This window comes from Carassius auratus, unplaced genomic scaffold (assembly GCF_003368295.1).
Source record: "Carassius auratus strain Wakin unplaced genomic scaffold, ASM336829v1 scaf_tig00055278, whole genome shotgun sequence".
NCBI classification, from domain to species: domain Eukaryota; kingdom Metazoa; phylum Chordata; class Actinopteri; order Cypriniformes; family Cyprinidae; genus Carassius; species Carassius auratus.
In genome coordinates, this window is record NW_020527342.1 from 17,525 (window position 1) to 27,121 (window position 9,597).

At 35.8% G+C, this 9,597-nt stretch overlaps 2 protein-coding genes across 2 annotated transcripts; one reads left to right on the forward strand and one right to left on the reverse strand.

Moving 5' to 3' along the window:
- Window positions 1–217: 217 nt before the first annotated feature.
- LOC113090440 (peptidyl-prolyl cis-trans isomerase B) lies at window positions 218–2,441 on the forward strand. The gene is made up of 5 exons (XM_026256269.1): window positions 218–429; window positions 1,367–1,480; window positions 1,553–1,646; window positions 1,797–1,981; window positions 2,072–2,441. Exons 1-5 carry the CDS (start codon window positions 295–297, stop codon window positions 2,192–2,194), a joined length of 651 nt encoding a protein of 216 aa, XP_026112054.1. The 5' UTR covers window positions 218–294; the 3' UTR covers window positions 2,195–2,441.
- A 149-nt stretch (window positions 2,442–2,590) lies between these two features.
- On the reverse strand, window positions 2,591–8,504 carry LOC113090439 (sorting nexin-24-like). Its single transcript, XM_026256268.1, has 6 exons — window positions 8,311–8,504; window positions 4,846–5,034; window positions 3,718–3,812; window positions 3,508–3,546; window positions 3,363–3,430; window positions 2,591–3,271 (listed from the first exon to the last, which is right to left on the reverse strand). The coding sequence occupies exons 1-6, from the start codon at window positions 8,401–8,403 to the stop codon at window positions 3,078–3,080; spliced, it is 678 nt and encodes a 225-aa protein (XP_026112053.1). The 5' UTR covers window positions 8,404–8,504; the 3' UTR covers window positions 2,591–3,077.
- Window positions 8,505–9,597: the final 1,093 nt, after the last annotated feature.

The following is a 9,597-nucleotide window of genomic DNA, read 5'->3' on the forward strand; positions in this document are numbered from 1 at the left end:
TCCTTGACAGACAAAATCTCGTCCAATCAGCGTCTGATGAGTTGGGATACGTCAAATAGAGCGGAGTGCGCTTCCAGCGCCTGTTCTCAGATCAGTTGGTCGTGCGCAGTGCGCACAGCGTCGAATGTTCCTACATCGAGTAGATGTACTTAACTGTTCCTGGATCAGCTCTAGGGCTCAACTCTCGCCCCGGGGTTGAGCGTGAATTCCGGGCGCAGCTCAAATCTCCTCCCCGGATGCCGCAGAATCCCTAAAACACAGTCATTGCCACACATTCATTTTTTCGGGTTGTTCATGGTGCGGATCTGTGAGAGGAGGATGAAGTTTTTGTTGGCAGTCACATTGATCGTTGGCTCGGTGATTTTCCTGCTTTTCCCGAGCGGATCGGAGGCGGATGAAAAGAAAAAGGGACCCAAAGTCACGGCCAAGGTACAAAAACCCTGCCCTGCGCTCCGCTGCATTCACTGCAAACCCGTATCTGGCCTATTGCAAACAGAAGAGATCAGTTCTATCTAATGTTACGTTTATACTTACATTCAGCGTGCCAGATTTGCGTAAACTATTTCTTTTTGCTTGAAAACCGTCTGTATGTTTTGGTTATTTTTTTTTATCCATTTGCATTTACTGACTCTAATTGGTTTTGTGCAAAATACACTATTATAATGAGGCCTGTGACAAGGGCTCGAATTGAAGGGAGATGCTGGTGAAAAAAAAAAGAGACAAAAAACACCCCCCCGCGAAACCACCATCCCATTTAGATGAATAATGTTGTGTATTATGTAAAAACTATCGTGCAAATTAAATGTTAAAATTATCTATGTGATAATTCACGAAGTTATCCTTATTTTTCGTGCAAAATGGTTCGCAACTTTTAAAGTTCTTAAAAAAAAAAAAAAACGATTGACAACACGCCTTCAATGCACGATGAAGCCTGTTAGAATACAGTTAGAATGACCTCATAATTCAAGCAATGAAAGAAAAAATACCCATGTATGAGTTTTTATATTCATTGCACAAGCAATGTACTTTTATGACTATTGGTTGTGCAATGAATATAAAATCTCATACATGGGTATTTTTTCTTTCATTGCTTGAATCGAACGAATCGCTTGATTTGAATGGTTCAATAAATCATTTATTAAAACAGGGACTTTCTGCCACCTATGGGTGGTTTTATGTCATTAATATTTATCCATGACAGTCCTAAACCAGGTGCAAGGTGCCAGCACAACACATTCAGCAAAATATTGTTTCATGAAGTCTATGAAACTGTGTTTTATAGCCACTTGTGGAATCACCATGATGCCTCAGCAGAACTGATGTTTGATGTTCAGGTGTGACTCTGAATATGATTATGCTTTCGCAGGTGTACTTTGACATCAGGATCGGCGATGAGGATGTAGGACGGATTGTCATTGGACTCTTTGGAAAAACTGTCCCTAAAACGACAGAAAATTTCCTCCAGCTGGCCACTGGCGAGGTGAGTTTCAATCCATCGCTGGTCAGGATTCATAGTAAAGTGAGTCTAAATGAATGCAATTCTGATTTCCAGAAAGGATTTGGTTACAAGAGCAGCAAGTTCCACCGTGTGATCAAAGACTTCATGATCCAGGGAGGAGATTTCACTAGAGGAGACGGAACCGGAGGTATCACGTTTTATTATTATTGTAATGTTCACATAAAATCAGAACTCATCAAGATCATCAACCTGTGACTTAAGTTATTTTTTCGAGGTCTCAGATGCCAAACAAAACAGTTTATTAGTTCAAGGGTTATTAAAAGATCTCTTTATGTAGGTAAAAGCATCTATGGAGACCGTTTTCCTGATGAGAACTTCAAGCTGAAGCATTATGGTCCTGGTTGGCTCAGCATGGCCAATGCCGGCAAAGACACCAACGGCTCTCAGTTCTTCATCACCACGGTCCAAACGCCATGGCTGGACGGCAAACATGTTGTGTTCGGCAAAATCCTAGAAGGCATGGTGAGTATCTCCACCGTTCTTCCATACACATAGAAGTGCATTTACTCCAGTGGTTGTGCTAAATTTGTGGCTTTTCCTTCTGTGTTGAAGGATGTGGTGAAAAAGATTGAGAGCACACAGACCGATGGGCGAGATAAGCCTCTCAAGGACGTCATTATCCACGACTCTGGCAAGATCGAGGTGGAAAAACCTTTTGCAGTTGCTAAAGAGTAATTTAAGTGTGGGGGAACAACAGGACTCTGGGTTTAGGGGATTGGATTTGGTGCCACTGGCGTTCTAGTGGAAAGAGAGTGTGTGTGTGTGTGCTAATTGTAGCTCCGCCCCTCGCGGGACCGACACACACCAGTCCTGATCCACAGAGAGGCACATCCTGGGTCCAGTTCAAACACGGTCAGATTCCTGACCCACTTCAACCTGCTTTTGTAAACTAATCTTCAATAAAGGATCCAGGTTTTCTTAATTGTGTTTTTTCTTGCTTAAATAAATGCCTTTTTTGTTTTGTGTTTTTCTTGACCATGAACAAATCAGACACGCTCTTTATGTCATAGAAATAATTTTAATTAAAGTGTTAAAGTTTTTGATAACACAGACAAATGTCTTGGCACAGGTAAGCAAACCCGGAATGTGATTTTCATGAAGTTTATATTTTACATTGAATTTTAAAAGACAGAATATATGCATAATAATGAAAATTAAAATTAAACAAAACTACATTTTAATACAATGTGGGGAAAAACTAAAATACAGCATACTGCAATGACATATAACATGCATATGCTCTTAAAACATTTACATTTAAATCTATTATGCAATTTAAAATTATGCACAAAAACTAGATTTTAATAACTTTTTAAAAATAGAATAAATTAAATTTAGTACAACGTATTGAAACGCTGTATAATTGCAGATGCACTTTAGATTTAAATCTATTTTGTGCACAATAATACAGTTGGCACAGTGCTTTATTAGACTATTTTTTTGCTTTTGAAATGAAAATAACCAAGACACACAATAAAATATGACAATCCTAAACATGAAAGATTCATTCTAAACATGCAAAGGCACATTTAAAGCAGATGGAGTTGCTGGACAGCACTCATCTTCTCTGTGACTCTGGCAGTGAGCTGATATTACTTCTGTGTATGGTAATATTGGGGATTCTGGGATGCACGGGCAGCTCTGGTGCACGGGTGAGGCCTCTGGGTTTAGCGCAGCTCTTTTTGAAACTCACTTTGACGTCTCTGGGGTAAAAACCCTGCAGGACGCCGGCCGCCACGATATCAGGGAGACCTGGGGGGAAATGAGCACAACAGAGTGTTTCTCTTGGATGTAAACAACACATTTCTGAAAGGACACAATCACAGAAATCGAACAGCTTTACCTGATCTGGACTCAAGCTGGTAAGGGTCAGCCGAGAAACCAACAACTCGCTGATGGAATAACTGGAATCTACAGGAAGACAATGTTTAGAATCAATCGATTCCAAACGAGGGATGAGTTTATTAAAGAAATGAGGATGAACATACCTGTATCCCTGCCCTTGACACTCATCTGACTGGTTTTGACTGAAATATGACAGTTAGGAATGATGAAACAGAAAGCAGCGTTAATAGAATTATTAGTTTACTTCTTGTTACTAACTGAACACTTGAGCATTGCTGTAAAAGTTGCCTAAATATGCAATGCTAACAGGATAACTGAATTGTCCAGGGAAGTGATCTGCTGTAAATACATACTCAGAGCTGCAGGTCTTGCTCGCCGAATGAAAATGTTTGACCTGGAGGAAGTCCAGGAGCTCTTGAGGAACAACGTCATTTTGATACAGAATCACCTGTAATCGGCACCCAGTGAACAAAACTATTGTGTTACAATGTTGATGCATTACAATCTTTTTAAGATATTATGATACTTTATATTCCCTGCAGTTCAAAATTATAATGTAATTTATTCCTGTGAGGCACAGCTGAATGTTCAGCATCATTTCTGCAGTCTTCAGTGTCACATGATCTTCAGAAATCATGATAATATGCTGATTTACTGCTCAAGAAACATTTCTGATTATTATCAATGTTGAAAACAGTTGTCCTGCTTTATTTGTTTGTGGAAGTGGTAATATCTTCTCAGGACTCGTTGATGAATGGGAAGTTCAATAGAACAGCGTTTATTTGAAATAAAAAAATTATTATCATAGTCTTTTTGACCAATTTACTGCATCCATGCTGGATGAAAATATTAATTTCTTATTAAAAATAAATGAATAAATAAAAAGTAACATTTCTGAGGGGTTTGATAAGGGATGAGTAGCATATATTACTATTATTTATTTTTGCAGTATGTTGTATAGACTGTGCTTATGTGATTTTTTTTTTTTTGGTATATTGTATATTTTGATTTTCAAACACATTTGCCCTTTTAGAACACATGTCTAGTAAAGGTAAAATTGACCTAAAATGTGCTTTTTACAACCTGAATGTGTGCAATACATATAATCCACTATTGTGTCAAATAAGCATTATTTAAAATATATTGTTGTGTTCTGCATATGCTTAATAAACTATTATACCCGTTATGTCTAAGAAAAACTATTAAAAATGTATTTTGATAATTGAAATAATAAACTTAAATTAAATTTAAAAAAAAAATTCAAAAGTGAGAAATACTGCTTTGGCAAGTACTTAAACGACTACAACTGAAAAAAAAAATTAAAGCTAAATCTTAATATATATATTAAAAAAAATGCTAATTAAAAATATGAACAACATCATAAAATGAGCATAAGAAATGCATAGAATCAAACAATAAAATATATAAATATTAAAATAATAAAACAGCAACATAATATAACATAAGATAACTATATTTACCTGGATGTAGTCCTCGAGTTCCAGCCGTCTTTGCTCCAGTGGTTTGGTTCTCAGGTGCTGATTTCTCTTACTGGGGAAATCGGGAGCGTGGAGAACTTTCCTCAGCTTCCGGTGAAGTGACTGAAATTCATGATGTCTCCGCAAAACAAAGTGTTTCCTTCCATTGAAGAGAATCTCCAACCTGAAGAGCTGAAAAACAAGAAAATATAAATAAAAATTCTTTATTATAGATCAGTGATGATAACAACGCATTAATCACATTATATATATATACACATATATACACACATTTTATCAGAGGTGCCACTTTTCGCCAGCAGGAGGCGCCAGTGCGCGTTTTAAATCGATTGCGCTCCTAGAGCTCTAATGTGGACATAGCAGGTTAACACAGCAGTTATTAGTTTATTAAATATTGGGTAATAAATACCAGTAGCTTTTTTTATGACAAACAGAAATACATTTTCAGAATTAAAAAGTCAATATCATGTTTAATATTGATTGCAATAAGATAGAAAAAGATATATATAATTTTAATGTATTTATTTACTAATATATATATTATACACTTCTAATACATTTATTTAAAAATACATTTACTACTTTAAGTATGTTCAAGAGCCTATTTCGTTGTATGGAAAAAGAGCTTTAATATATTAGTATATAATAGATTTATTTAAATTATTTTGAATTCATTTAAAATGTATTTTAAAAAGATTAATTTACATGTTTATTTTATAATATAAATGTATATGTAAATTAAATTGTATATATTTATGAATGTATATACAAATTTGTGATTGACAACCCATCCACTTTTATTGTGTGGAAAAGAGCATTAATATTTTAATATAGTGTATTTAATATATTTAGTTACATTTATTTACACATTCATATTTTTAATGATTGAATTTATGAGTAAATGTATATTTATATAAATGCATGTGGTGTCCGACGGCCTTTTATTGTATGGAAAAGAGCAGTGTGAACATTGAGTCATTGTTTAATGAAAGAAAGAACATCAAACTTGAGGGTGAGTAGATGATTTAGGATTGGGTGAACTGTCCCTTTAAGTTCTTAAATAGCTTTTTATTGATTATTTTTGTACGAAACACCGCATTGATAGTTCCCATTACCACGCTGAGCATGACTGAGCACCAACTTGTCAAAACCTGCTTGAGACACAATCATTTGTATTTCCTTCTCCCTCAGCTTCTGATTTAGCGAGAAAAATATTTAAGGTATTGAGAAGCGAAAGATTGAGCTCATAGTGAGAAATGTTTGGTGGAACTGAATGTCCTGTGTCCTTTAGTTATGGATGGGAAATGGGAAACTGCTAATTCTCAGATCAGCTCACAAACGTGGCCTAAAATAGTCAAAAGTATTTATTTTTATATAGGTGTTCCACATTTTTAACATCTCTCATGGCAGTCTGGTCAAATTAAAAGTCAAGAAGTAAATAAATGAATGCAAGGCGTTGTAATAGACAGTATACACCTACAAACATAATGCACAGTTTTCACTATATAACACACACAGTTTCTTTTCAAATGAATCAGTATGCCATTCAAAATAAACATTATGATTTATCATTCCTTATGACTTCTGACTTTACGTGAAGTGGAGCTCAGGGGCTTGACGTAAAACACTGTTGTCCTGTCAGGATCTAGGGTTTAAATAAATCATGTTGACATTTCTTTGTGTGGTGGAGTCTTTATAAAGAGTCTCTCAGTGCTGCAGGGTGTGATCTTACCTGAAAAACCACCACACCTGTGCCGACTTCACCTGTGTAAACTCACATGACCTATATTAAGACTAAACCTTCTACAGTCACATCTGTGCGGGCTTGATGAGGTCATTCACTGTGTATAGTCTTTGGTTTTTCTAAATGATTTTTTTATGGAAAGCAAAATTTGAGATTCACATGGCACAATATGAGGGTGAGTAAATAGAATTTAAAATTTTTAGTTTAACTCTCCCTTGAAATCAGTGAATTCTACACAAGCTTTAGGAGTGAAGTGAGCATTCCTGGTTAACAGTGAAGACACACGTCGTGTTTATCAGGGTCACAAGGACTCATTTAAACCAGGCTTCTCCCTCTCTCGATCTTATAGAGCTCTCATTGTTGCTGATGTTCAGGGCCAGATATTTCTGTTCTCTTTCTCTATTCATCTCCAGTACAGTAAAATTCATCTCTCTCAACTGTGACCTCCGACCTCCATTCCTCCGAAGTTCTCTGGCTCTCAGTGTTCAGAGATGTTTTCATGGCCTGAGTGTGTGTCTGGCATTTCAGCTTTGACTGACATCAGCATGATGCCGTGTGGTTGTGATTCAGTTCTACTTCCAGCATCACATACGACAGCTGACCACAACAACTCCTCATACAACCCCATGTTATCCGTTTCTGATAATAAACTGGTCAAATCATACAGAAACAATGTGAGAAAAATTTAGACACATGACTGCACAAAAGTCTGAATTGCAAGATGCAAACTCAAAGCTGCAAAATATAAACTCACAAATCTGAGGGAAAAAAATCTGAATTGAGAGATTTAAACCTGCAACTGCGAGATATAAAATTGCAAACAAAGAATTCTGCAAGATAAAAAAGTCAGAACTGTGAGATGTAAACTCGCAATTCGGAGAAAAAAAGTATTTTGACTGAATGACCTTATACATTTTTTTATTGCATGGTGAAAGTATGCTGCCGTACTCATCAGACTTCCTAGCTTCCTAGTAAACAGGACACTGACAAAATGCAAACAAACCGTCTAACAACGTTGTGACAACATGCTAAAATTTTAGGTGCACAATAAATTAGCCATCCCTAGTTGGAAGGTCATCTAAATGTAGCGCAATAAGCTTGCTACAGCTCTCTTGCATATAACATTTCTGCATTGTTACAACCAACATTGCAATAGTACAAAAAAAATTATGTTGCCACAACATAAGGTTTGTTACGTTGTCTGGTAAATGAATACACTTTCTAACTTTTGTCATGCATTTATTTAAAATAAAATATTATAAGAACAAATACGTTTCATTCAAGCAATAATTTTGTATTTACGGTTGCATGCAATCAGACAACATGACGTCACAGAACGTTGACCATGAATCCTTTCAGAACTCATACATGAGTAGTACATCATCTAAAATACAAGTAACTTTGCAATAATTTACCATGTTAACCCATATTTCTCTCCAATGTACGGTCACTATAGGTCAAAAATTAAACAAGATTACAGAAATACATATTATATCTCATAAATATACTATGGTTTTACAGTATGGAATTTTAATTGCACCTGTGGTAACCATGGTACATTTATGTAAGACCGACTAATACATTATTCTTAACTTTCAAAATAAATGACAATTACAAAAGCACGTGCAAAACGCCAAACGCTCTATAATATATCACTCTTGTGGAACCACAGATATAAAACACAGCGTTTCTGTATGACTTACTTTGCGCAACTTTCCCGTCTCGTCCACTTCCCTCATGAGAGACGGAATAAAAACCTCGATGACCGGAGACACACACGGATGATGATCCAGCATCTCCAACACAAGATCACAGACCACAGACTGAACTGAAGATCAGCCTCGCGTGCTCTCATCTGATCCTGAATGATCACAATCAGGCGTGGATCTCTAGAGCTCCTCCTCCTCCACCACACACACACACAGAGAGAGAGAGAGAGAGAGAGAGATGAGAGAGACGAGAGAGAGAGAGTGAGTGACAACATGACGTCACAGAACGTTGACCATGAATCCTTTTAGAATTCAGAGATGAGAGAGAGAGACATTCAAACAGACGCACATTAACTAATAGCCGTTAATTTATTAATTAATGAAATAGCATTAAATAAAAAAATACAATAGGAAAGCATTACTATACAGGTAACCACCTGCCAGAGAATAAAAAATAGAAAAATGTTATATAAAACTTTAGCATAAAATGTAAGTGACGTAATCGTATTCACTGGCGTGCCCGAGTTTGTATTATTTATTTATTGTCCAATCAAATGCCAGATAGCACGCATACGTCAGCAAGCTGTATCTTAAAAACTTTGCTTCATCTGGAAAGCATCCAGTGTGTTGCCAACTTAGCAATTTTGTTGCTAAATTAGCAACTTGTAAAACTACTCTATCAACTTTTTCTTCCAAAAGCACCACGCAACAAAATTTTTCAAAATTGGTTTGACTGCTTTTTAGCAACATTTGATAAGTGACACGAACGATAAAAAGGCACACATTTTCCATCTAAATTACACTAAAAGAGGAAACCAAAGATGCCTAGCAGTACACACATCATATGTGAATGAAGTTAGCTGCTATTTGCAATTGTTCAATTTAAACATACTAATTGAAAATAATAATAATTGTTGCATTTAATGATGCACTTGTTAGTAGCTTGATTATTGATCATTTTAAACTGTAAGAAAACTATCTAAAAAAGAAAAATTGAAAAGGTACTAGTATTTTCCAGGTCATTATCCATTATTTGTTGTAAACCCTGAAACCCCAAAACACAAAATGCAATGCATAATTTAAAATGCAGGTAAAAAACCTGTAAAAAAACAATACAGAAAATTCCTTCAATGTTAACACAGTAGACTCTTTTTGCAGACTTTTTACTAATACACTGCTTCAAACTATAATTGTTCAGAAATTGTAATTTTTACTAACTTATTAGAAGAAAACGTATGTAATCAATCAAAAGTGTTCAGTAATTCAATGTTGAATCTAAAA